Here is a 27,917-nt window from a genome sequence, read left to right as displayed (position 1 = left end):
TCCTGCCGCCCGGCTTCACGTGGGGCCGGCGCCGCCGACACGAGCGCGCGGGCGACGGCCCCGGCCTGCCAGGGCTCCGGCTGTGGCCGTCCGGGGTGCAACCTTCCGCCCGGACCCTCCGCCCCGACCCTCCGCCCGTGACGGGTGCGACCTACCTCGCTGCAGGTCCGCCACAAGCAACTCCTCCGCCCGCCTGCCCGGCCGCGAACTGCCCCAGAGCATGCGCTCTGCAGGCCTCCGGCCCCGACCCCGGGCCAGAAAGAAAAACAAAGAGCCCGGCGGCCCCTGGCGGCCGCTCCGGGAAGTGCAAGTGGCGCGCTCGGGCTAGAGCGCTCCCGACCAGGCTCTCTCCGCCCTGGCCCCGGTACAATGGGTGTGTATTTTGGAGACTCCAAATCCGGACCGGTGGACTGACAACCAGAAACTACTTGAAACCGGGGTTTCAAGTTTGGGAAGATCTTGTGGGGCAGAGACTGCACGGAGAAGATACTGATACTGCTTTCAAAAGGGTCTCCGTCAGAGAAAGATGAGAAGAAATCAGACCATCAACAACTACACAGGGCCACGACGTGGGTATGCACAGGGGCATCTGGCTCAGCCTGGGGCTTAAGAAAGGCTTTCCAAGGTAAGGCTAAGAGGGCAGAGCATCTAGGACGCATCCCTTGCGCAGACAGGGAGCGATGAGAGAGTAGAGTGGTTGTGGGAAACTGCCAAGATGTGACTGGGGAAGAGGGTGCCTATGGGAGTGAGCAGAGAACACTAGAGAGCAAGGGTCAGATCATGATGCAGGGCCTAGTGTATCCAAGGAGTACAGCTTCTATCCTGAGGCAGTGAAGAACTAGGGAAGGGATTTGAGCATGGAAGTGACACGAGCAGAATTTGTTTTAGAGCAAAATGGAGAATGGACTTGGCAGAAGGAGAAACCGAGAGTGGGGGGAGCAAGAGAAGTGAGGGAGACCAGCAAAGAATGTGGGGCTATGAATTGGGGTTGGGAGCTGGAGATGGAAAATAGGCACCAAGCTGACTATGCTCTCTTAATACACTCCTTCTTCAGTGGATACAAACAGTTCAAGATTCCAGATGTTCCCTAAGGTGACTTCTCAGGCCATTTGATTGTGTCCGGAGGGTTTCTGAGGTCAGGACAGGGACCTCTGCAGAAGGGTATTTTCTCCATTTCGTGTTGATTCTGACTCTGAAAGTCATTCAATCATACCTGAACTCTAGATGGATACTTTTGGTGAGTATTTACCAACTGACTTTCTCCGACTATGCAGAACCCATCCCAAAGGACTCCCCATATTCAGGGTCTCTTACCTCTCCAAATTTACCTCTGCCTCCATCATGGACTCCTCTTTTAGATGATATACTGTGCGATTTCTCCAAGTTTTAACCCTGGATGTTTGATCTCTCTCTGCTTTCTTCTTCCAAGATCTTACTCATTCCCATGGCTTAATGTAATTATAAAAATGATTATTATCACCCATTTTGTAAAACTGTTTACTTTGTTAATTACAGAAACACATCCACCCATGTCCATGAGCTCATTTGTTCCTTACAAAACCTCACGGTAGTTGGAAAATGAGAAAAATGAGGTTCAAAGGTGAGGCAAGTTCTCTGGGGTCAGCACACAAGTGGTAAAGGGGACCAGAGCTCTTGTTCAGCCTGGAGCCATCATCTTTTAACTGAGAGGGCAGTCCATTTGGTCTGGTTCTGACCTCCACCCTAAGTTTCAGCTATCTCTTCCCAGAAGACCCCACACCTAAAATAAAACATGTTATGTACGCATCTAGACCTCTCCCCCCGCCCCCCCTTCATCCTTACAGCCAAGAGTAAGGTTCTCTGAGAAGTAAAGATTCAATCCTTAACTTATTTTCTGATTCTTCCCTCTTCTCTCCTCTTCATGTTTCGGTTGCTGCCCCTCTGGTCTAAAGCACCACCCTCCTGGCCTCTGCTCCTGCCTCACATCCCTTCCCCTCCATTTTGTTCCACCTAGATCCCCATTAGTCACCCTAAATCATGGCTCTGAGAACTTGCCCTGCATACAAATCTTTAAAGACTTGGGTATTTCTTCAGTGCTGTACTCGGAGCACCAGGCAGCAATTGCCCCAAGCTGTTGACTTCCCACTCTCTCCTTAGCCTCTGCACTGTACTCTGAAGGTGCCCATGTTCATTCTACCTTCTCACCTTTATTGGGGCTGTTTCCCCTACCAAGTGTCTTTCTTCCTGCCTTGCTGAGCTCTTGATATAACTTAAGGCTCAATTCAGGCCCCATCTCTGTGAGGACTTCCTTGACCCCACTTATCTTTTCCTATTCTGAGCCGAAATATTAATTTTAATTATTTTTTACATTCTATCATTTATTTCACTTATTGCACACAAACCATAATAAGAACAATCAATGGAACCTGGCCCAGAACTGGCTCAAATGATAGAAGTGAAGGACACTGAAAGTTATTATAACTGTATTCCATATGCATAAAAGTAGAGATATGGAAGATATAAAAAGACCCAAAGTGAATTTCTTGACAATATCTAAGATTGTAAATACACTGGATGTGATTAACGATAGATTAGATATGGTGGAAACAACGATTAGCACACGTTAGGGCACAGCAATAGAAATTATCCAAAATGAGACACAGAGAAAAAAGAATTTAAAAAAATTGAAAATAGCATTAGTGAGGTATGGAATAACTTTAAGTGGCCAAATATACAGGAAAGCAAGGAGGATCTGGGGACAGAAAATATATGAAGAAATGACAGCTTAAAAATGTATAAACTATGAACCTACAGATCTGTGATAGTTCTTTTTTTTTAATGTTTATTTATTTTGAGAGAGTGAGCACACAAGGGAGGGGCAGAGAGAGACAGAGAAAGAGAATCCCAAGTGAGATCATGACCTGAGCCAAAATCAAGAGTTGGAGGCTTAACTGACTCAGCCACCCAAACGCCCCATGATAGTTAGTTGTATATGTCAACTTGGCTAGGCTATGATGCCCAGCTGTTTAGTTAAATGCCAGTCTAGATGTTGTTGTGATGGTATTTTTAAGAGATGATAACCTTTATTTATTTATTTTTTTTTTTTAATTTTTTTTTCAACGTTTATTTATTTTGGGGACAGAGAGAGACAGAGCATGAACGGGGGAGGGGCAGAGAGAGGGAGACACAGAATCGGAAACAGGCTCCAGGCTCTGAGCCATCAGCCCAGAGCCTGACGCGGGGCTCGAACTCACGGACCGCGAGATCATGACCTGGCTGAAGTCGGACGCTTAACCGACTGCGCCACCCAGGCGCCCCGAGATGATAACCTTTAAATCAGTAGACTTTAAGGAAAGCAGATTACCTCCTATAATGTGGATGTGCTTCATCCAATCAGTTGAAGCCCTTATGAGAAGGAATTCTGCCAAGATTGCATGTAGGCTCAAGACCACAACACCAACTCTTGCTGGAATTTCTAGCCTGCCAAAGTGCCCTACAGATCTCAGACTTGGCGGTCCCCACAACTATGTGTGCCAGTTCTTTAAAACAAATCTCTATCTATCCATTTACACACACATACATCCAGTTGGTTCTGTTTCTCTGGAGAACTGTAACCAACACAAAATCCAAGAAGCTCGAGTAGCTCCAAGCACAAGAAACAAGATACATCAAAATCAAATTGCTTAAAACCAATGACAGAAAATCGTAAAAGCAGTCAGAAAAAAGACATGTTATATACAAAGAAATGAGGCAAGGATATAATGCAACATGTTATGTGCAGAGGAACAAAGACAAAGATACAATGCAAACAAGGGGACAATGGAGCAACATGTCTAAAGCACTCCAGCCTGGATGGCTCGGTCTGTTAAGCGTCCAACTCTTGGTATGGGTTTAGGTCGTGATCTCACAATCTGTGGGTTCAAGACTCCCTTGAGGCCCCCACCCCCCTCCATCAAGACCCCCCCTTCCCCCATTAAGCACCCCCCCGCAGGTGAGCCCTGCTTAGGATTCTCTCTCTCTCTGCTCCCCTCGGCTCTCTCTCTCCCCCATCTCTCTCAAAATAAATAAATAAATAAACTTAAAAAAAAAAGATAAAGTTTTTTTTTTTAATAAAAATTAAAAAAGTACTCCAGGGGCGCCTGGGTGGCGCAGTCGGTGAAGCGTCCGACTTCAGCCAGGTCACGATCTCGCGGTCCGTGAGTTCGAGCCCCGCTTCAGGCTCTGGGCTGATGGCTCAGAGCCTGGAGCCTGTTTCCCATTCTGTGTCTCCCTCTCTCTCTGCCCCTCCCCCGTTCATGCTCTGTCTCTCTCTATCCCAAAAATAAATAAACGTTGAAAAAAAAATAAAAAAAAAATTAAAAAAGTACTCCAGCAAAATTGTATCTCATAAGGTATATCCAGCGCAAACATCTTTCAAAAATGAAGGTGAAAATAAGGTATTTTCAGACATATGAAAGCTGAAAGAATTCGTCACCAGTAGAACTATTGTAAAAGAAATGTTAAAATAAGAACTTTGGGGATGACTGGGTGGTTTAGTTGGTTAAACGTCTCAAAATAAGTAAATAAACTTAAAAAAAAAAAAAAAAAAAAGACCTTTGGGCAGAAGGAAAGTGATACCAGATGAGAATCTGCATCTACACAAAGGAATGAAGAGCACTGGAAAATACCTTATTTCACCTTCATTTTTTAAAAAAATTTTTAGGGGCGCCTGGGTGGCTCAGTTGGTTAAGCGTCCGACTTCAGCTCAGGTCACGATCTCCTACTCCGTGAGTTTGAGCCCCGCGTCGGGCTCTGGGCTGACGGCTCAGAGCCTGGAGCCTGCTTCCAATTCTGTGTCTCCCTCTCTCTCTCTGTCCCTCCCCCGTTCATGCTCTGTCTCAAAATTTTTTAATGTTTATTTATTTCTGAGATAGAGAGAGACAGAGTATGAGTGGGGGAAGGGCAGAGAGAGAGGGAGACACAGAATCAGAAGCAGACTCCAGGCTCTGAGCCGTCAGCCCAGAGGCCGACGCGGGGCTCGAACCCACAAACCATGAGATCATGACCTGAGCTGAAGTCAAACATTTAACTGACTGAGCCATTTAGGCTCCCCCAAACTTTAAAAAAGATGAGGGCACCTGGGTGGCTCAGCTGGCTCAGCATCCAACTTCAGCTCAGGTCATGATCTCTCAGCTTGTGGGATCGAGTCCCAGGTTGTGCTCTGTGCTGACAGCTCAGAGCCTGGAGCCTGCTTTGGATTCTGTGTCTCCCTCCCTCTCTGCCCTTCTCCCGTTCACTCTTCTGTCCCCTCTCCGTCTCTTTCTCCTTCAAAAATAAATATAAACATTAAAAAAAAAACTTTAAAAAAGATAGTTTCCTGTTTAGACAAAAAAAAATGTATTGTGGGTTTTATAACATATATAAAAACATATATAAAAGCGATATACATGACAACAATAACAAAGACTGTGGGGTGACAACATAAAGTTCTTTTACTGTCATAAGTGAATAAATGATATGATATAATACTATCATAAGTGAATGAATTGATATAATATCAACTGAATGTAGAATCTGATAATCTGAAGATGTGTACTGTAAACTCTAGAGCAACCACAAAAATAATAAAACAAAGTTATAGCCAGAAGCCAACAAAAAAGGTAAGATGGAATCAGAAAAAGTTACTCATTTTTTAAAAGGGAGAATAAGAGCTGCACCTGGGGGGCTCAGTTGGTTGACTGACTTCTGCTCAGGTCATGAGCCCATGCTTTGTGGGTTATAGCACCACATCAGGCTTTGTGCTGACAATGCAGTTTCCCTTTCTCTCTGCCCCAACCCTCCCAAAAGAAACAAACAAAAAAGAATCCTTAGTTGATTCTTTTTTTTAAAAAAGGTAGATTAAGAAGAAAAAAGGAACAAAGAATAGATGAGATAAATCGAAAACATATTTAAGATGATAAGACTCAAACCTAAACGTTAATCATACAAAAATATGGTCTAAGCACTACAATTAAAAGGCAGAGATTATCCTAATAAATTAAAAAAGGCAAGACCCAATTATGCACTGCCTACAAGAAATAGTTTGTTTTTTAAATGTTTGTTTTGAGAGAGATAGTGGGGGAGGGGCAGAGAGAGGGCAAGAGACAGAGAATTCCAAGCAGGCTCCGCACTGTCAGCACAGAGCCCAATGCAGGGCTGGAACTCACGAACCATGAGATCCTAACCCAGCTGAAATCAAGAGTCAGACACTTAACCATCTCAGCTACCCAGGCACCCCAAGAAATATGTTAAAAATATAAATACACAAATAGTTTAAAGGTAAAAGGATAGAAAAGACATCCTCTGTCACACTAGTCAAAAGAAAGCCGGAGCAGTTAAATTAATAACAAAGTAGATTTCAGAGCAAAGAATATTATTGAAATAAAGTAATTTCATAAATGATAAAGGAGTCAATTATTCAAAATACATAATCCTGAACATATATGCAACTAATAACAGAGCTTCAGTATGTGAACCAAAAGCTGATAGAACTTATGGAAGAAATAGACAACTCCACAAATATAGGTGAAGATTTTGATAACTCACTCTCAATAATTGATAGAAAAAGTAGAAAACCAGTGAGGATACAGGAGACTTGAACAACTCTTGTAACCAACTTGAACTGATTGATATTTATCGAATGCTTCACCTTTCTTCACATTCCACCTTGCTTTCTTCAAACAAAGTAAAATACATATTCAAGTGCACATGAAACATTTATCAAGATAGACCATGGTCTAGGTCATAGAACAAGTCTTGGTAAATTTAAAAGGATTCAAGTCATACAAAGTATATTCTTAGACAACACTGACATTAAAGTAGAAACTAGTAAAGAAAGATCTTTGGAAAACCCCCAAATATTTAAAAATGAATATACTTTTAAATAGCCTATAGATCAAAGAAATCAAAAGGGAATTTGAAAGTATTTTGAACTCAATTAAAATGAAAACGCAACACACCAGAAGTTGTGGGATATTGTTAAAGCAATATTTGGGGGAAACTAACAGCACTAAATGCCTGTATGAAAAAAAAAATCTCTCAAATGAGTGACATCAGCTTCTACCTTAAGAAACAAGGAAAAGCAAACTACACCTAATCAAAAGAAAACAATAAAGATAAAAGCAGAAGTCAATGGAACAGAACATAGAAAAACAACAAAATTATCAACTAGTGTTTGCTATTGCCAGGCATAGTATAGGAACTGAGCTTACAAATATGGTTCCGTTCTTGAGGATCCAACTGTTGGGTTAGACGGACATCAGTTTGAAAAATAGTCACATCAGAATGCTAATTATCATGATGGAATGCTCAAGGTGCTAATGCTTATGAGAAGGGGAAGTGAAGACAGTGGTTAAGAGTTCAGGTTCTAGGGGTGTCTGGGTGGCTCAGTCAGTTGGGCATAAGACTCTTGATAGTCACTCATGTCATGATCTCGCAGTTGTAGAATTGAGCACTGAGCTGGAAGCCTACTTGGGGCTCTCTTGCCCCCCCACCCCTCCTTCATGTGTGCTCATCCTCTCTCAAAATAAACTTAAGAGCTCAGGTTCTAGAGACAAAGACCTTCAAGTTTCACTCTGTGTGGCCTTGGGCAAATGATATAACCTTGATCTTGATCGTCTTCTTTTTCTATAACATGGATTTAATAAGATTCCCTGCATTGCATAGGGGTCTTGTAAGGATGAAAAAATGCCTAGTGCATGGCAAATCCTACTCAAATGTCAGGTACTATCATTAAGATGTGGGTCCCATCCATTAGAGGGAAAGACATACACAAAGATAGAAGAAATGGGGGTAAGGGAGAGGCATGGTTGAGGAAGGACTTTCACTCCCCAAGAAACTACTCATTTCCACTTTATTTTCCAGTGTTGAGTAAAACCAGGCACATGGTATATAATTACAACTGAAACTGAGGTTTTAGGGTGTAGTGGTTACATTAGCTTAATACCAAAAAGTGGTTTAAACCAGGTGAAAATAGTATTTTTTGAGGCATGATATAATATAGGTTGAGAATAGGTTCTGCAGTCAGTTGCCTTGCTCAGATGCATGCTCTGACACTTACTGGCTGTATAACGTGGGCAAATTCCACATATCCTCCAACTTCAGTTGTCCTTATCTGCTAAATGGGCACAGAGTACCTTCTTTATAGAGGCGTGTGGAGTATTAAATTACGTATGCACATCATTACACTGTCTTGTTTAAAGCTAGTAACATAATAGCTTATCATATTATGGTTTAGGAGTTAGGTTCGAATCCTGGTTCTGCTCCTTACTACTTCGATGATCTCGAGCAAGTTTCTAATCTCTTAATCTCTCCTGGAAAGATAGGGTTGGTTCTGAGGTAAACCTGGTTGAATAGTGATGGTAGACTTTATTCATTCAACCAGATTTATTGGATACGATATCCCAGGTTGTTTGCTGTAATACTTAACAAGCTCATTGTACTTTTATGAGACTGTAAGCTTTTTACAAATATTAACTCATTTAAATCTCACTAAAACCCCAAGAGGTAGGTACTTTTATCATCTATGGATGAGAATATTGAAGCAGAGAGGTTAAATTGTTTGCCCAAGGTCGCGTGAGCAGCAATTGGTGGTATTAGGATTCAAACCCAGACTGTCTCAGGACTCCCGTTTGCTAGGAATGCCTACTTGCAGAAGAAGCCCGCAGGCAGGTAGAAGTTTGGCAGAAAGGGTGGGGCCTAGAAAACTTGCCAACAGCTTTGCTTCAGCTACACTTTGGACATAAAGAGAAAAAAATGCACGTATTTCCTGCCCAGCAGGTTACCCGGCCCTAGGCTGAGAATTTGTACTAAAAACTGTAAATCCCCAGGTTAGCTGTAGGAGAAAAAGAACACTTCATTTTACTGAGCACCTCCTGCACAGACTGCAGATGTGACAATGATAGCAAAGAGGAGACTTTTGGCTATGCAGGCTCTCTCCCAGTCAAGTGTGCAAGAGGGGGATAGTTGCAGAGGCTACTTCCTACTTGTGGGCTTAAGCAATCACCCTGTTAGACTAATACCTCAGAATTGTGATGAATACATGCCAAAATGCTTAGAACAGTGCCTGGCAGAGGTAAGCATTGCAAGAACCCTTGTTCAAGATGACCTTTTAAGTTGGTACTCCTTAAAAATAAACCCATCAAGAGGCATCTGGGTGGCTCAGTGTCCGACTTCAGCTCAGGTTATGATCTGTTTGAGCCGGAGTCAAGGCTCTGTGCTGACAGCTCAGAGCCTGGAGCCTGCTTTGCATTCTGTATCTCCCTCTGCCCCTCTCCTGCACTCTCAAAAATAAGCATTAAAAAATTTAGTAAGCCCAGCAAGCTCTCCCAGATTCTCCACAATCATGGTTTAACTACCTCCAATTCTATCATCTGGGGCTCAAAGGAGTGAAGCAGTCTGCCTGGACATTCCAAAAATTTGGGCTAGGACTCAATCATCTCTAATCTCCTCACCTCAATCACCTTGATGGCTTCTAAATGGGCAGGAGGCTGTTACAGTCTCCCTCCCCACTGTATGTTCATTTAGTCCCACCCAGGAACTAGACTCTACCTTCTAGATGGTTCCCACCCTTCAGGGCCTGGACTAGTTTCCAACGCTGGCAGTCAGTGCCTGTGCTTGACAAGATTTCCATTGTGACTCAGCCTCACATCATAAGCAGGATGACAATTCTCTCAGGCTGAAGTACACTACTTGGAACAATGGCAGTAGAGGCTAAGTAGCTAACAGTGGTGGGATTTTGCCGTTTATGTCCAATCAGGTATTTGCTAAGGTTAACTTGCCTGTACTACACTATGGGGAAACTGAAGATTAGGCTTGGTCTATCAGTAACCCAGATCTCCCGTCTAGTGGCCAAGTGTAGGTTGGTCTCTCACCTAATTCCTTAGGTGTCCTAAGCATTACCCACCTTTGAATGCAACCAGGAAGCTCTTCCCTGCACACTAGGGAACTGGTAGGAACCAACACATTTTCCCAAGTAAACAAGTGCCAGCATATACAAGACAAGCTCAGGGCCTTGTCAAGTCATGTTTCCACATAAAAAGGAGCCACACAAATATGCAGTCATCTTTATTGTAATCCATAAGTACATCAGAAACACATGGATCAGGGTGCCGGGTGGCTCAGTCAGACTCTTGATTTCTGCTCAGGTCATGATCTCAGTTGAGGCTCCATGCTGATAGGGTAGAGCCTGTTTGGGATTCTCTCCCCCTCTGCCCCTCCCACATACTTGCTCTCTCTTAAATTAAGCTTAAAAACCTACTGTTCCCCCTTGAGTTTCTCTTAAGGGCAGTTTTAAAAAGGGGTCAAATGTGCTCAAGCTTCTAAACCTCCAGGCTTAGCTTACAAAAACATTTATCATCCACTTCACCAACTGTCCCTGCCAAGTAAAGTACCCCAAAGCATAAAGTGTTGACTGCCAATGTAAGGTGAGGCTCCTCTTCAATCCTAAATGAAAGCAAACAAAAAAGACGATCAGACTCCTATTGAAGACCTCACTAAAAACTTTCCTTTTAGTTTTCATTAGATGTTTCCTGCATGGTTTGTCTCCTCAGTCATCGTCCACAGGACTCTGAGAAGCTGTAGGAATATGCAGGCGCAGACTCAAGGCCCGGCTTCATCTCCAACGTCGTGGAAAGGGACTGTACGTCACGGGGCAGAGCCCTATGCTCCCCTACGCCACCTGGACAGAGCCCGGGGAGAGTGACCTCCCGAGAGTATCCACGTTGGAATGACCAATTAAACAGCACCACCCTCAAAGTATTTAAGAGATTTCGTTTTCCTCCATCCCTTATTACACAAGTGAATTTGAGGTAAGCCTGTTTAAAAACCAGTCATTACTACTACCTTTTCCAAGGTTTATCTTACTCACTGACCTAGGAATATTCAGGTGCATATGCCCCCCTTCATCTCCATTGTCATGGAAAGGGTCCGTACCAGAGAATAAATCCTTGGCTCCCATGGACAGACTTTGGTTAAGCCACCCAAACGCAGTTTTTCCATTAGCAAAGCAGAAGTTTCTACCCCATCACACAACTAAAGAGATGAAAATAATTTTTACTGGCTATAAAAGGCTATCTTCCCAGACATGAGCATAAATCTATGAAACTGCTGACATGCCAGCAAAAACGTCAAAGTTACTATCTGGATGTATTAAATGGCAAGAGCACATTCATGAAAAGGAACCCGGCTGGAATGATTAAATGTCGACAGGCAAACACTGGCAAGTCAGAAACAATTCTTACCCCAAATCCTTTGGTTTACTTACCCCAAATCAAATTATCTGGAATCCTGAGCAACTGCTGCAAAACAAGGTAGGTAAGAGCTTAATCCAGTAGAACAGCAGCTGATTAAGAGCAGAATTTTCTTTCATTTCCAACCAATCTAGCTCCAGATAGGGGGTGCTCTAAGAGCTGTTTCCTGCATGGTTTGTCTCCTCAGTCATCGTCCACAGGACTCTGAGAAGCTGTAGGAATATGCAGGCGCAGACTCAAGGCCCGGCTTCATCTCCAACGTCGTGGAAAGGGACTGTACGTCACGGGGCAGAGCCCTATGCTCCCCTACGCCACCTGGACAGAGCCCGGGGAGAGTGACCTCCCGAGAGTATCCACGTTGGTCACTGTAATTTACTTAACTTGCAGACTACTGAGCTAGAAACAAGTTTCAACCAGCTGACGACTTCCCCAATTCCCCAGGTGAAACCTGAATTCCAAACTGGCAACGAAATTCGAGTTATCAGCAGTCTCATGCTTGTAATCTAAATGAACTGCCAACCAGATACCCCAAACCTATCTATAAATCCCAACAGGCGATTAGCACTACTGCCAGAAAAATGCAGAGCCGAGACCACAGTTATGCCTCGTTATGTATAAACCGATCTACAGTCGTGAAACCACCCTACATCACAAATCAACTAGCAGCAGGATTAAGATCCGTCCGTTTCGAAATCAATTCTGGAACTCCGATGGGGGTCAGAAATAAAATGTCTTCCTTGCAACTCCACCGCCTCCTAGGAGGCAAGTTAATAAACCGGCGATGGTCAATAGCGAGAGGGCGGGCCGCGCATTTAGCGTCCCGACGCGGGAGGTAACAGCCCTGGAGGTTTCGGCGCTCGCGCTCCTCCGCTATGGGTAAAACCCGCGCGCGGCTCGCAAGGCCTCCGCGGCCTACATCCGGCCCAGCCCCGCTGCACAAATAAGTGTAGTTAGCACAGACACCGCTGAGAAGAATCCTTCTAAATAGTACGATGTCCACAGGAAAAGCTGGTTGGCTGGCCTGAGAGACTAGACGTAGACCTAACCAATCGAGGGGGTAAAAACACTCACCAACTCCAACACAGCGCCGCTTGCTTTCTCGAAAGGACCGAGCAACCCCCAAGGCATCCTTATTTATACCTTCTGAAGCGCGCGTAAGTCAAGGTATCTCTATTGCGCCTGCGCCGTACCATGCGCAGTGAGGGAATCGGAAATTCGCTAAGGGTGCTGGGAATCCATTGCAACTGAAGCCTCCCCTCGCCCCCCACCTGGCTCGGCGGTTTCTCGCGATAATAGGCCCTTCGCGCTCGGGAGCTTGCTGGGGAATGTAAATTACAGAAACTGAGTTTAGAAGTATGTATCCCGGTAAGTATGTGCTGAGTAGTAAATTTAATTGTCTGCAGTCAACTAACGTAGTCTGGAGAATGTACAGTTAAAGAAACTCGCCAACAAAAACACCCCACTTTGCCGTAATTGTATGCGAAATTGAAAAAGCCGTGTAGAGAAATGCAGAATCTCAAAAGTGATTGAATCTCCCCTGTCGCATCTGAAATAAACATTTGATAAATGCGCAGGTAAATAAGACAAATGCTTCTACAGGAATTGGCTAAAGTTAAAAGCCTCCTATACACAACAATGGATGTATTTAATACTGCTGAACTGTACACCTAAAAATCATTAAAAAGGTAATTTTTACATTAAGTATATTTTAACACACGCTCACCTAATATAAAGAAGTAGGCAAGTAAAGAATCCTGAAGATACATATTACATATGAAATATTGCAAATGTGATAGAATTTTTTTTTTCAAGAGAGAGAGTGCAAGAGTGGGGTTGTGTAGCAGAGGGAGAGGGAGACAAAATCCTAAGTAGGTTCCACACAGTAGGAGCCGACTGGGGCTCCACCCCATGACGCTGGGATCAAGACCTGAGCTGAAACCAAGGGTCAGTCTCTGAACCCACGGAGCCACCCGGGCACCCCTGTGATAGAATTTTGAATGTGATATTAAGCAAATAGATATTAGGTAAATTAAGATGGAGCCATCACAGCCGGGCTACAATGAGTGGAAACATTTATAGTGTTCTTCCTTTAAGATTTTGTTCTGAATACCTTACGTGCATTACTTACTATCACAGCAATTCTAGGACATTGGTATTATTACCTAGATTTTAAGATGTGAAACATGCCCAGGGAGATGGTTCTCAAAGCAAAGTTGTCACACCCAGGGGTCCCTGAGACTCTTCTGGGGGGTGGGGGGTCCATGAGGTCAAAACTATCTCATAGTAATACTTAGGCTTTCTTTGCCTTTTTCACTGTGTTGACTCTGTACCATAAAGTGAAATGGATAAAACTGCTGGTCCGTTATTATGTTTTCAGGCCCTGTCACCAAACTGTAGCGGTATTGTATTCTTTATCATCACAAATTTACAGTTTAAAAAAAAGTCAGTTTCGGGGCACCTGGTGACTCAGTCGGTTGAGCGCCTGACTTCGACTCAGGTCATGATCTCACGGTTCGTGAGTTCGAGCCTCCATCAGGCTCTGTGCTGACAGCTCAGAGTCTGGAGCCTGCTTCAGATTCTGTGTCTCCCTCTCTCTCTGCCCCTCCCCCGCTCACACTCTGTCTCTCTCACACACACACACATAAATAAACATTAAAAAAAAATTTTTTTTTAAGTCAGTTTCTGATTCTTAGAAAATAGAGAGGTGGTTGCCAGGGACTTGGGGTATGTGGAAAGGGGGAGGTGTTATTTAACAGGTACAGAATTTCAATTTGGCAAGATGAAAAAGTACTGCAAATCTGTTATACATCAGTGTGCATATAGTGACTACTGAACTGTATACTTAAAAGTGGTTTCAAAAAGGCCCACTTTATGTTTTTTTTTAAGTTTACTTATTTATTTTTTTACTAATCTGTATCCCCAACATGGGGCTTGAACTCACAACCCCAAGATCAAGAATCGTGAGCTCTACTGCCTGAGCCAGACAGCGCCACCCCTGTCACCCCCATCACCCCACCCCACCCCCACAAAGGCACATTTTATGTTCTGTGTTTTTCTACCACAATAATAAATCATATCTATAGCAAATTAAAAATAGCTTCCTCTAAGAATGCTGTTGATGAAGAAATAAAAGTCATTAATTTCATTAATTCTCAACCTTTGACTATGCATCTTTTTAATACTAAAAAAATTTTTTTTTAACATTTTATTTATTTTTGAGACAGGGAGAGACAGAGCATGAACAGGGGAGGGTCAGAGAGAGGGAGACACAGAATCTGAAACAGGCTCCAGACTCTGAGCTGTCAGCACAGATCCTGACGCGGGGCTCGAACTCACGGACCGCGAGATCATGACCTGAGCTGAAGTCAGCCGCTTAACCGACTGAGCCACCCAGGCGCCCCAAAATTTTTTTTAATGTTTGTTTGTTTTTGAGACAGAGCATGAGTGGGGGGAGGGGCAGTGAGAGAGACACACACACAGAATCCAGAGCAGGCTCCAGGCTCTGAGCTGTCAGCACAGAGCCCGACGTGGTGTTCAAACCCATGAACTGTGAAATCATGACCTGAGCCGAAGTCAGACATTTAACCAACTGAGCCACCCAAGTGGCCCTCTTTTTAATATTTTGTGTGATAAAGTGAGAAGTACACATAAAGTACTTTTGTGGTCTGCAAAAGTAGAGCATTTGTCTCCAGGAAAAGCACTTCTATGATTGTTTTGAAATAGCCACATCTTTTTCCTGAAATACCATTTTACTTGAAAGAATGGCTGACATCTTTACCAACTATATATCTGTGTGGGATTGGATTTTCTTCATTTACTTCAGCCAAAACAATATATAGCAACAGATTGAATACACGAGGAGATATGAGAATTGAGCTGTCTTCTATTAAATCAGACATTAAAAAGATTTGTAAAAAAATGTAGAACAGTGCCACTCTTCTCCCTGATTATTTCTGGAAAAGTTATTTTTCATAAAAATCCATTATTAATGTTAACATGTAATGGGTTATTATTTTGAAATGTATTTCATTATATTATAGTTAATTATATAAATTATATATTTAAAAATTTTCCCAGTTTTAATTGTAGTACAGTAAGTATCAATAGAAGTCACACACAGATACAAAAGTTCTTGGGGGTTCTGAATAATTTTTAAAAATTTCCAAAACCAAAATGTTTGAGAACCAGTTTACATTTTTTTTTTAACGTTTATTCATTTTTTTGAAGACAGAGACAGAGCATGAGTGGGGGAGGGGCAGAGAGAGAGGGAGACACAGAATCGGAAGCAGGCTCCAGGCTCTGAGTTATCAGCAAAGAACCCTATGCGGGGTTTGAACCCATGAACCATGAGATCATGACCTGAGCTGAAGTCGGATGTTTAATAGACCAAGCCACCTAGGTGCCCCAAAGAGAACCAGTACTTTAAAAGAAAGAAGACACGTCGGGCTCTGGGCTGACGGCTCAGAGCCTGGAGCCTGCTTCCGATTCTGTGTCTCCCTCTCTCTCTGCCCCTCCCCCATTCATGCTCTGTCTCTCTCTGTCTCAAAAATAAATAAACGTTGAAAAAAAAATTTTTTTTTAAAGAAAGAAGACAAATAATTCTGCTCCTGCTCCTTCCCCGGCCATATTACCAGTATTCAGCTCCTTTCTCAATCCCTCGTTCAACATTTATTTAGTGGATATGATTTATCTGCTAGGCATTGTGCTAGACAATGATGACTCTGATATGAAACTTTTTTTAAAACATTTTATTTTATTTTTTAAAGTATTTATTTTGATAGAGAGAGAGAGAGAGAGCGAGCAAGCACACAGGAGAGGAGCAGAGAGAGAGAATCCCAAGCAGGCTCTGCACTTGTCAGCGGGGAGTGTGACATGGGGCTCGATCCCACAATCCTGGGATCGTGACCTGAGCTGAAACCAAGAGTCGATGCTCCAGTGACTGAGCCACCCAGGTGCCCCAAGATTTTATTTTTAAGTAATCCTTACACCCAAGTGCAGCTCAAACTTAAAACCCCTGAGATCAAGAGTTGCAGGCTCTACCAACTGAGCCAGCCAGGTACTGACTCAACATGAAACACTTCTGTCTGCGAGAGCCCCCAGTAGGAGAAATAGATCACTTGATGAATGCTGTATTCTGAGAACACAGAGGACAGAGCAACTGAACAATCTGCTCAAGGCTAAAGGAACTTTCCTAGGAATTAAAATTTGACCTCAAACATGAAGGGGTGGAGTAAAGAAGTGGAGTATGGATGATGACAGCATTGCAGGCTGAGGAACTAGCAGGACTCCGGTCTCCTGGGAAGGGAAAGAAGTCAGCTTGATGAGGTCCACTGAAGGGAGAAGGTGCCTGCACTTTTCACGAGACCAGCAAGTAGGCAAAGGCTGAATTATAAAATATGTTGCAGTCCAGGCCAGAGAGTTTAAATTTTATCTTGCAGGCAGCTAGAGATCAATAAGTTTTGAAGTAAAGGATTGCTGTGACCAGCTTTGCATTTTAGAAAGGTAACTCTAAGCAGTGACAGAGCACACAGCAGGTGGTGAGGACATGCGCGCCCTTCCTCCTTCCTCTTTCTAGACTCCATCTTCGTGGTTGCAGCTGCAGTGGCCGTAGTTCAGTCACCGACGTGCAGCTCTTTGTCCGCGCCCAGGAGCTACACACCCTCAAGGTGACTGGCCAGGAGACGGTCGCCCAGATCAAGCCTCATGTAGCCTCTCTGGAGGGCATCACTCCAGAAGATCAAGTCGTGGCTCCTGGCAGGCACACCCCTAGAGGATGAGGCTACCCTGGGTCAGTGTGGAGCGGAGGCTCTGACCACTCTGGAAGTAGCCGCATGCTTGGATGGAAAGTCCGTGGTTCCCTGGCCCATGCTTGGAAAGTAAGAGGGCAGACCCTAAGGTGGCCAAACAGGAGAAGAAGAAGAAGAAGACAGGTCGAGCCAAGCGGTGGATGCAGTACAACTGGCCAACCGGCGTTTTGTCAATGTTGTGCCCACCTTTGGAAAGAGGAAGGGCCCAATGCCGACTCCTAAGTCTGTTGTAATCCTGGCTTTCCCCAATAAAGCCACTTAGTCCAGAAAAAAAAAAAAAAAAAAATAGAAAGGTAACTCTAGTGGCAATATTGGAGGATAGATTAGAGAGATCAGAGGTCATAAAGCCCCATTAAATTCTGTTGGTTTTGAACTTGGATGGTAGACAAGGCAAGAGGAGATACAGGAATCAAGAGACATTTCAGAGGCAGAGAATGCACAGAACTTACTGGCCCACTGGACCTGCAAAGAGGGGAACTTGCAGATAATAACAAAGTATCAGGCTTAGGAGAGTAAACATGTGGTGGTCGCTAACTCTGATGATTGAGAAAGCAGGCTGTGAAGGTAGACAGTAAGGTCCATGTTGGAGGTACACAGAAGTTACCTTGGGGACATTTGGGTGTATAGATGTCCAAAGGGCAACTGGATGTAGGGTTGGAGTCCAGCACAAAATCTGAGTTGCAGACAAAGATTTCGAAGTTGTCAGAATAAGAGTGGTGGCTGATGTCACCTTGGGAGAACAGGGAATGAGAAGACATGAAAACCCATTTGAATGGCATGCTGGGAAGGAGCCAGCAGGGCAGAGAAAGCATGGTCAGAGAACTGAGAGACAGCAGTGTCTGAGAAGCCAAGGAAGAAGTTTGGAGGACTTAGGACATGGCCAAAGCCTCAAAAGCTAGCTGCAGACTAGTCAAATACATTAAGAGCTGAAAACAGAGTTTGGATGTGGCCGTTAACTGAGAAGTTGCTGGTGGCCTCAGGCAAAGCCATTTTAGTTTGGATTTAGTTTAGATTTTAATGAGTTGAGTGACTATGGCTGTAGAAATGGAAAACCAGGTATACGGACCAGAGGTTACAAGCCAATGTTGAGAAGCCTATTCAGTTTACATCTACATCACTTCTTTTTTTCTGCACCTGTCACTCATTTAGCTCAACTGCTTGGACTGTACAGGGAATGCGAGGTGCTTAACATTAGAATAGATTATGTGGAGGGAGTGTAGGAAAAGCTGGAGGTAGGGCAATAGGTTTAAGAGAGAAGAGATAAGGGAAGACTTTTTTCCACAGGTGGTGGATAGGAAGGAGATAAACACTGACTGAATGAGTGAGTGAATGAATGAGTGGTGGTGCGTGTGTGCCTCTTCAGTACCAGATGGAGGAAAACTGAGGGTGTTTGTCCCTGTCCAATGGCCTCTGTGCTTTCTTGGGGGAAGAAATTAATGGTATCCACACAAGAGACCGATGGAACAAGTGGCCCAGATTGCTGGTGGTTCCTGTTCTACCCTAGAGCCTCCTGGAGCTGAAATTGGTGGTTCAGGCTGGGTTTTGGTTTCAGGGCTTGGCTTTCCTTTGTGGAACATTCTTCTCTCTCATCGGTACGCTTCCTATCCCATCTCTTCCTATTCAATATCCACTGTGTTTGTCCTTTCTGAAAGTGGGTTTTCAAACTTCTGTTTCCAGCTGCGGTCCCCCCCTCTCCTGGGCACACTAATCTAAATCTACAAGGACCGTAAATTCATTCATCGTTTCAGCAAACACTGAGCAACGAGCACCTTCAAAACACCCTTCTGTAGACAATGCTTAACCTCAAAAGAGCGATGGCAATTTGAGACCTCTTCGGAGCTCAGTGGGGTTTGGTCTTTGGAGGGCAAGAGAAGGAAAATCTGGGAGCTGGTGGAACCCAATGACATGGGCAGTTGTGACTCATGGTTTCTTTGAACTCTTGGTAAAGGGTGGTGTACTAATCAAAGCCAGTCTCTGAAGTGACAAGAGGAAAGTGAGTCATTTGGTGAGGCTACAGGGATTGAAACTGGGCTGCTTGCCAGAGGAGTACATGAGGTAGGAGCTGTCCTGCTATGCTGTCAGCCTCAAGTCTATTTCCATGGGGTCCACACACACTAAGTCCTTGGAGGGACAATCGACTGGGATGCAATTGCCTGTCTCTGAATATACGCAGTGAATACATAATTTGCTTTGACCTTTGGGAAGCAACTTCACCTCCCAGGTTCTTTTTCCCCTTACCTCCCAAATTAGGGGTGGGATAAATAGGATAAAGGACCCGGTGCCATACCACGGGGGCGGGTGGTGGTGGTGGTCACAGTTGACTTTTTGTCATATGTGTGCACAGACACAACATGACTGACCTTACCTCTGGCTACACTTAATAATGTTAGTATTATTTCTCCCCCTCATATACTTCTTTTAGGGCATCTAGTAGTATTTTACGTACCATTTATAAGCTAGCTTAAATCTTTTGGAATAAGGTAGAACGTTAAAAAAAAAACCAAACAAACACTTCAGGGGCACCTGGGTGGCTCAGTTGGTTAAGTGTCCAACTTTGGCTCAGGTTGTGATCTCACAGTTTGTGAGTTTGAGCCCCGCGTCAGGCTTTGTGCTGACGGCTCAGAGCCTGGAGCCTGCTTCCGATTCTATTTCCCTCACTCTGTCCCCCTCCCCCACTCACACTCTGTCTCTCTCCCTCTCAATAAATAAATAAATAAAAAATAAATAAAGCACTTCATACCAGAATAGTATACTTTGTCTTTTTTTAATTCTAAAATACTTTATAATTAATGTTGATAGGAAGACTGATATACAACGCAATTATTTACTTTACAAGGAGATTCTGTACATCAGGGAAGCATCTTAAAGTACAATACATCAGACTTTTATTTCTTCTTTACATTATGATTACGAATTGTTACTTACATAAAAAGGGAACACACAATCCATTTTATATATATATATATAAACACCTGAAAGGACTTGACCCCCAAAGTATCTTGTTTCAAAAAAACGTGAATGAGATGAAAGATGAACCAGAGTCCTTTGTGGCACACAGAAAGCAGACAAGTAGCTCAGGAAATCCAATTCTGTTTCACACTTGGCACATTAAGGGAAAGCAAGGCAGCAGCAGAGGGTTTCGAAATGTCACCATAACCACAGAGAATGCTAGCATAAGTCAGTCTCCAAAGCAACAGAGAGGTTCGAAGAAGTCATGTGTGTGACCGCCTTCTATTCAGACCTCTCACAACAGTGTACAACTGTCACTCCTCTTCCTGCAGTCATACCAAATTGTAATGAGCTTCAAGGAGCTGTGGACCCACTCTAGCTCCATAGCCGCAAAGCATCGGGCAGTAACCAAGTAATCGGAATGCTTCCCGATTCCCCATACAGAGAGAAGACACTACCTTTTTAAGGTCACCTCAGCTCTTTTGTTTTGACCTCATGGGTTCTCACTGTTCAGCAAATCTTATATGGACATATTAGGAGAAAACGAGTAAGAATCTAGTGAACAATTACAACAGGGACTGCAGAAGAAATCGGCGAAACAGCCACAATTTTCTGAACATTAAGGGAAAAAGGCCACATTCATCAGTTAAATAGGAACACATTTTTTTCTTCCGCTTAGTCTGGATAGGAATTAGAGGGAAATGGTGAGGCAGTATGGTTTTCCAAATAAAAAAGAAAGCAAATAAATTTTCTGTTTTAGGAACATTTCATATTAATATACATTACAAATACAAAAAGGGGTGGGGGCCGAGCCAAGGCCCAGGCACCAACGACACTGGCTCCTGCTTGGCAGAGGAGGGGTACGTGAGGTGGAAGGAGCCAGAGAGGGTCAGCAGGGGGACGGGTACTTGGAGGGGAGAGGGTGAGTACAGCAGGGAAGGGCAAACAGCACTGAGCAGGAGGGAGGAACAGCAGGTCCTGACTGTGCTCCTCCTACTTTCGCTTCCAAAGTCCTCTTCTGGTCCGCACCCCACTTCCCTAGGATCTTGCAGTGACTCCGGCTGGAAGCGTGGGGGCCCACAGCAGGTGGCTGGTTCCCACAGAGTTGCCACAACTCTGTTTTCCGGAGGAGAACACATCTATTGGTCAGAATGATTTAGAATATCATTTGGTGCGACAAATGTACAACAGCTTATAAAATTTAAGCCATGGGTTAGTTTTGTGCCAAAATGCCATTAACAGAGAGGCCTTTTTTGGTTTTGTTTTTGTATACAGAAAACATATATGCTTTCTCACTGTCTTAACTTGGAATCTGATTGCAGCTCAGATTGTTTAATAGGCAGGAAAAACACAAGTTTCCAGCACTTCTTCAAGATCATTTTTTTTTTTTTAATTTAAAAAATAAAAATCAGGATGACTTGTGCCAGAAAGGAACATGTCAGATCCTGAGCTCCCCTCAGGCCGCGCTGCCCGAAGAGGACTTTATTGCTGTGTGACAAGAGGTATAGTGCGCTGCTTTCCACTGACGTTCCGATGTGGTGTGGAGGTGTCCCTGGGAGGTGGGGGCCCCTCTGCCAGAAGGCTGGGGGCCTCCAGAAGGTTTTTCCCACCACCAATTGGATTTGATGGCTGGGGCCATACAAGGGGCACCCACGACCAGGACAGGGCAGGTAAGGCGAATGGTGCGAACTGTGCCCCAGCACAGGCGTCATCTTGGGGCGACGGTGTGGGTGGCCACTAACACTCGGAACCGGCAAGGGGCCCAGAGCGTGGGTGGGTGCTGAGGCAGACCCCTCAAGTATGATGCAATGTTAAAAGGTTCAAAAGCACGGATGAAGTGTTCAGTTTTGCCCAAAGCAGCACATGACCACCCATTCCAGTGAAATGCTACATTCAGAGAAGTGCTGTTCGCCCCAGAGCTACATCCCCGAAGACTCAATCGTGGCTGTGCTGCGAAGTGCAGAAGTTCCTTCCACATCACTCTGGAGACCGAAGCAGCCAAGCAGCCCTGTTTTGGGGGGCTGTTTAGCTCCTCTCTCAGACTTCAGCATCATGGACGATGGTAGCTAAAAGAGATGAGCAAAAAGGGCCGAGTTACCAGGTATTGTAGCTTGTTTTGCTGTGATTATATGAATAGTCATGAAATGTTACGCTCTAATTTTTTTTTAACTTTTATTTATTTTTGAGACAGAGAGAGACAGAGCATGAACGGCGGAGGGTCAGAGAGAGAGGGAGACACAGAATCCAAAACAGGCTCCAGGCTCTGAGCTGTCAGCATGAACTCAGACTGCGAGTTCATGACCTGAGCTGAAGTCGGGCGCTCAACCGACTGATTTTTTAAAACTGCCTCTCTGCTACTCTAATTCTACCTAACTTTTCTTCTTCTTCTTCTTTTCTCTCTCTCTCTCTTTTTTCAAGTAATCTCCACACCCAATGTGCGGCTTGAACTCATGACCTCGAGATCAAGAGTCACTCAAGGACTGAGCCAGCAAGGAGCCCGATTTTCCCTAGAGTGCTTTTCTGGTTCATTTTCCACAAACAATTTTCCCCTTAAGAGCCACTCATAATTTTATATTTTGAGGCTTTGCGTCCCTCCCTGGGCTCTCAGCCTGAAGATCCAACTGTCTTCTAGGCATCTCCACCTCAGTGTGTCACAGGTTTGTCAAGCTCAACATACACAATGTGCTTTCCAGTTTGTTTACCATCTGCCTTCTGCTTTTAGAAGAAAAGCTCCTTGAGGACAGGGACTTTATCTTGTTCTATGTTATATTCTAAGCACCTCCTTAGTACTGTTATCTACCAGGTAGCAGGTGTGTGATAAATATCTGCTGAATAAATGTCCTGAAGTGTTCACCTCAACTCCTCATTGACTTCGCAGACATCAAAAATGACAAGTTTGAGATCTAAGAGTCCCTTGACTACTTTCTTTAATTCATCCCTGGAATCAAGAGATTGCCCAACCTGGTTCTGTGCTTGAAATGGTGTCCAAATCCATCTCTCTTGCATTCTCACAATCGCTTCCCTGGTTAGCTACCAGTGTGCTCCCTGTGACTATTTTAGTTACATACATACATACATTTATTTATTTAAAGTTTTTTATTTTTATTTTTATTTTTTAGTAATATCTACACCCAGCGTGGGGCTCAAATGCACGATCCCGAATCTAGAGTCGCATGCTCTTCTGACTGAGCCAGCCAGGCGTCCCTAGTTTAGTTACTTCCTGCCTGGTTTCCTTGCTGCTAGTTTCTTTGTCCTACTACGTCACCTTCCATCGATCCACCAGAGCTCCACCTGAAACGCTAAGAACTCCAGTGGTTCCAGTGTCCTAGCGTAACAGTCAAGGCTCTTCAGGGTGTGACCCTAACCCATTGTGTTGGTCTCCTCTTCACCACACTGCTCCCATGTGTCCCCTGCTCCGTGACATTTTCTGTAACCCAGAGATAGTGTGCACTTGCTCACCTCCCATAGCCTTGTTAATGCTGGTCCCTCTGCTTACAATGCTGCTTGGCAATGCTGGTTCCTTCCTTCTTGTTCAAATAAATTCTTTCACGTGCTTTAAGATCCAGCCTAAGTGGCATCATCTCTATGACTCTTTCTTTTATTGTTGCTCGCTATAGTACTTTATTATTATTGTAACAACAATGAGAATGGCTAACACTGACATAGCCAGAAAATGGTGGAGTTGGAATATGAAATCTGGCCGATTTAGGACTTAGAATGACTGGGGCATTTATCATATTGATTGCACTATATATTTAGTAGTGCACAGGTCTTTTTCCAGATTAGAGCACAGTCTTCTTGCTGGCAAATTTGGCTTGTTATCTGAGTTCGTATTACATTGCCCTGAATAGTGTTACTGGCTGTTCAAAAAATGTGCCTTCTCTCCCACACTGAGCGTAGAGCCTGCTTAAGATTCTCTCTCTCTCCCTCTGCCCCCCACTCACTCGTGCTCTGTCTCTCTCAAACAAAATTTGCCTTCTCTACTATCTCAGTTCGGTACAAAAAAATTCTGTAATTAAAAGAACCATTTGCCTGGATTGTGATGGAAAAACGTTTAACAATTATTTTATTTTCCAACTTTGCTTGCTTGCTTCTTTTTATAGCAAACTGTAATTGTCATTGTATTTTCCTTCATTTAACCTCTTTAAAAAAAAAAAAAGTTTATTTACTTAGAGAGAAAGCATGCAAGCAGGGGAGGGGCAGAGAATTCCAAGCAGGCTCTGCACTGTCAGTGCAGAGCCCAACATGGGGCTCAATCTCATGAACCATGAGATCATGACCTGAGCCAAAACCAAGAGTCAGAGGCTTAACCAACTGAGTCACCCAGGCACCCCACCTTTTTTTTTTTTTTAAGTTTACTTTTAGTAATTTCTACAACCAACGTGGGGCTTGAACTCATGACCCCAAGATCAAGAGTCGCATGCTCTTCTGACTGAGCAAGCCAGGTGCTCCTAGCCTCTCTTTATAAATGTTCTGAGAGTCACCTATATACTTTCATTGATTCCATTTGTAGCCAGCTGATTCTTTAGGTGGGTCCTTAATCACAATAGTAATTCCACACCAAAATACTTCTTGGCTTGTTTCATGAAGACAGGGAACTAAAATGAAGTTTATATACTAAATTGGTGAGATCAGCAGTGCTAGAAATAACCGAAACCAGAGAGGGTGAGATACTGTCTAACTTAGCAACAATTTCCTTATACAACACCTGGGACACTGAGGCACAGGAAGAGAGCACCCAGGGGCTTTCCACCAGTCATTCTTTTTTCCACTCCTGGTTCTGCAACTTACTTAACCTTTTTGGGACTGTTTCATTTTGTTTCTTCTCTCTTCTCTTCTCTTTTCTTGTTTTAGATAAGCTCCACACCCAACGTGGGGCTTGAACTTATGACCCTGAGATCAAGAGTCACACTCAACCGACTGAGCCAGTCAGGTGCTGCTGGGCCTGTTTCTTCATCAACAAAATGGGGATATTAAGAAAGCCTGTGGGGTTATCGCAAGGATTAAATAATATACGTAAAATACCACACTCAGTATAGGCAATTCCTACTGCCTCTTAGTTGTCATCCCTGTCTCTGAATGTAGTCTTCTTGCAGTCAACATGCTGTCTCCTTCTTTTAATGATGGCATTACGAGTCCTTCCCATCTGGACAACTCTGTTGTGTCTGTTTTGTGGTAGAGCTCTACTTAGCTCACAGTATTTGGCGCTTACCGTGTAAAATGTTTGCTCTCTTCATGAACCTCCATCTCTGAGCTTTTAAATTCATTTAATTCTTTTCTTATGGCAGCCTGTGGAGTAGAAACAAAAATGTTTTAGCATCTTCTGTCGGCCATAGTACATATAGCAGTGTCATTTGCCTTTTATTCTCGCTTGTGCTTATTAACTTCATGAGTCACTGCAACCCATAGCAGGCAACCCGGAGCGAGCAAAGGAGCCAGGTCCACACGCCGAGCCTGGTACATGTCGCCTTTCTTAACACTATTTATCTCATAATAAACCGAATCTCTCTAGTTACATCAGAACACCTAGAGAGCTAAAAAGAGATAGTGTAACTTTTATAGTTTACAGTTTTTTTTATAGTTTTATAGTTTTACAGCATGTAAAAATGCTTTTCCTGTTATACAAGTGAAATGCAGGTCATTACTAAAACAGACCACCCAAACTCCCTCCAACAGAAATAACCACCATTAAAATGTGTTTTATTTCCTTCCAGATTTGTGGACTCTGTGATGTAGCAAGGATTTTCTTTTTTTTTTTTTTTTTGGTTGTGGTGATGGTGGTGGTGATGGAGTCATTAGTATAAAGTTTTGGTTCTTACATCTTGGCATTTTATATCTTGATTAGAAATTTAACATATCAAAAAGTAAAAATATTATGTTTTCCCCTTCAAATACATTCTTCAAATAGAGAGACACACACACACACACACACACACACACACACACACACACACACCAACAGGCACCTTGTCAGCAGGGGTCAGTTTGGTCCAAGGTTTATCGGCTCGCCGGTCATAATCTTGAGCATCTGTTACCTCCACATATTCATTAAATCTCAGAATCTTCCTGGCAAGTAGTTCAGCCACAGTCGGCCTCTGACTGAGCTGAAAGAAATGGAGCCTCTTAATTCATTATGCCAGGGATGAGGCATCAATCATGCATTCAAACCGCCTCTAACCCAGCGCTTCAACCTTACTGCACACTGGAATTGCCTGGGGACCTTTATTTTTTTTATTTACTTATTTTTTTTCAACGTTTATTCATTTTTGGGACAGAGAGAGACAGAGCATGAACGGGCGAGGAGCAGAGAGAGAGGGAGACACAGAATCGGAAACAGGCTCCAGGCTCTGAGCCATCAGCCCAGAGCCCGACGCGGGGCTCGAACTCACGGACCGTGAGATCGTGACCTGGCTGAAGTCGGACGCTTAACCGACTGCGCCACCCAGGCGCCCCTCCTGGGGACCTTTAAACACGACTGATCCCTGGGTCCATTCCCAAAGATTCTGGGTATTGGGAGGTTTTGTTTAAAAAACAATTTTTTTAATGTTTATTTATTTTTGAGACAGAGACAGATAGAGCATGAACAAGGGAGGGGCAGAGAGAGAGGAGGAAGACACAATCCGAAGCAGGCTCCAGGCTCTGAGCTGTCAGCACAGAGCCCGACACGGGGCTCAAACTCGTCAACCATGAGTCGTGACCTGAGCCGAAGTCTGATGCTCAACGGACTGAGCCACCCAGAGGCCCCTTGTTTTGTTTTGTTTTTTTTAAAGCTCCTGAATGCCACAGCTAACATTGAGAACCATAGCTATAAACCAGTATAACCAGTATACCCGGTGTTTCTCAAACTTAAATATGCATACAAAGCATTTGGGGATCTGGTTACAATGTAGATTTTGATTAAGGTCTGAGGTGCGGCCTGAGATTCCGCATCTCTACAAGCTCCCAGGTGATGCCAATGCTGCTGGTCTGTGGACTACATTTTGGGGAACAAAAGGATCAGAGCTAGACACTAACATATAATACATTAGGAAGCGAATACCTTTAATATGAAAGCAAGGTCTAGTGGGTAATATAAAGGGTGAATTTCCTTTTATTATGAATAATGCCTAGATCTGGTAACGAATCAGGATTTAAGGTTGCATAGTCAGGTAACCTGCTCAATCTGAAGGCATCGAGTCCAGCTCTGGCCTCTAGACTGAGCTCCCCTCAATCTAACAAGGATAATTCCTCTGTTCCTGGGGAAGGGGAAAAGTGGGAGAAATCAGGAAGAAACCGTCTAGATCCTTTGCTCTTCTGGGGATTCTTGTAAGTTTTAAGAAATATCTAGAGAGTTCAGGCCAAATCAGAATCTACAGGAGCCAATTACAAACTATTATTGTGGGAAGGAAAGGAAAAAGCTTAAAAGCCAACACAGGTCTAGGACAGAAAAGATTCTACCCCATTCGATCTGGGACCAAGAACAAATCCCAGTTGGTGTTTTTATACTTCTGGTTTATATACTTCTGGTAGTGATACTTCTGGTATCACTAAGGGTCAGTTCAGTTCTTTCTGATTAGAAAACACCAGTGTGCCTTGCAAAATTGAATGCTACATACTCCTTCTGTTACCGTTTTAGAGGTTACTTCAACCTATTACTTCAACAGGTTTTAGAGTCTACATCAAATCCCAGGTTTGCCAAATAAAAGGTCAGAATTTATGCAAACATTAATGGAGCACCTTGTGCCAGGCATTCTTTAAATAGTAAAAATGGGATAAAAGTGCTTTTCAAAAAAAATTTTTTTTTAATGTTTATTTTTATGAGAGAGAGTGAGGACAGAAAGTGAGTGGGGGGGAGGCAGAGAGAGAGAGGGAGACACAGAATCTGAAGCAGGCTCCAGGTTCTGATCTGTCAGCACAGAGCCCGACATGGGGCTCG

The 27,917-nt window shown here is 43.7% G+C and overlaps 2 protein-coding genes, 1 long non-coding RNA gene and 2 other non-coding genes across 26 annotated transcripts in view; all 5 read right to left on the bottom strand.

The window, feature by feature from the left end:
• RCC1 (regulator of chromosome condensation 1) overlaps positions 1-9,625 on the bottom strand; it is a 25,057-nt gene extending 15,432 nt beyond the window's left edge. For 5 of the 9 annotated variants that reach the window (XM_040466749.1, XM_040466776.1, XM_040466756.1 and 2 more), the window contains exons 1-2: positions 9,547-9,625; positions 1,315-1,448 (exon numbers count right to left, since the gene is read on the bottom strand). Coding sequence is in view for 1 of the 9 variants with exons in the window: in XM_040466730.1 (XP_040322664.1) it covers positions 1,329-1,343 (15 nt within the window). In the remaining 8 variants the exon portion in view is untranslated. Of the gene's footprint in view, positions 1-155; positions 268-1,314; positions 1,449-9,546 lie in introns of those variants that run through there. The other 4 variants (XM_040466759.1, XM_040466730.1, XM_040466764.1 and 1 more) reach the window with 2 other exon arrangements.
• A 422-nt stretch (positions 9,626-10,047) lies between these two features.
• Positions 10,048-12,397, bottom strand: LOC121024584 (uncharacterized). 2 transcript variants are annotated; one of them, XR_005787758.1, is made up of 3 exons: positions 12,318-12,397; positions 11,261-11,458; positions 10,048-10,440 (listed from the first exon to the last, which is right to left on the bottom strand). It is a non-coding gene; the product is annotated as an uncharacterized LOC121024584 (long non-coding RNA). The 2 variants fall into 2 exon arrangements; XR_005787757.1 differs by lacking the exon at positions 12,318-12,397 and having other exon boundaries at positions 11,261-11,761.
• LOC121027894 (small nucleolar RNA SNORA73 family) lies at positions 10,518-10,722 on the bottom strand. The gene has a single exon (XR_005788976.1). It is a non-coding gene; the product is annotated as a small nucleolar RNA SNORA73 family (small nucleolar RNA).
• On the bottom strand, positions 11,404-11,608 carry LOC121027895 (small nucleolar RNA SNORA73 family). Its single transcript, XR_005788977.1, has one exon. It is a non-coding gene; the product is annotated as a small nucleolar RNA SNORA73 family (small nucleolar RNA).
• Positions 12,398-19,798: 7,401 nt separating the features above from the next.
• Positions 19,799-27,917, bottom strand: part of LOC121024399 (mediator of RNA polymerase II transcription subunit 18) — a 134,645-nt gene continuing 126,526 nt past the window's right edge. For all 13 annotated transcript variants that reach the window (XM_040466631.1, XM_040466653.1, XM_040466660.1 and 10 more), the window contains 3 exons: positions 25,969-26,106; positions 25,215-25,291; positions 19,799-22,068 (listed from right to left, as the gene is read on the bottom strand). In XM_040466631.1, the coding sequence (XP_040322565.1) occupies positions 22,053-22,068; positions 25,215-25,291; positions 25,969-26,106 (231 nt within the window). In that variant the 3' untranslated portion in view covers positions 19,799-22,052. The remainder of the gene's footprint in view (positions 22,069-25,214; positions 25,292-25,968; positions 26,107-27,917) is intronic.

Source organism: Herpailurus yagouaroundi, unplaced genomic scaffold, assembly GCF_014898765.1.
Source record: "Herpailurus yagouaroundi ecotype Mexico unplaced genomic scaffold, PumYag 77, whole genome shotgun sequence".
In the NCBI taxonomy this organism is placed as follows: domain Eukaryota; kingdom Metazoa; phylum Chordata; class Mammalia; order Carnivora; family Felidae; genus Herpailurus; species Herpailurus yagouaroundi.
Note: the sequence above shows the minus strand (reverse complement) of the source record. Positions and strands in the feature narration are given on the sequence as shown.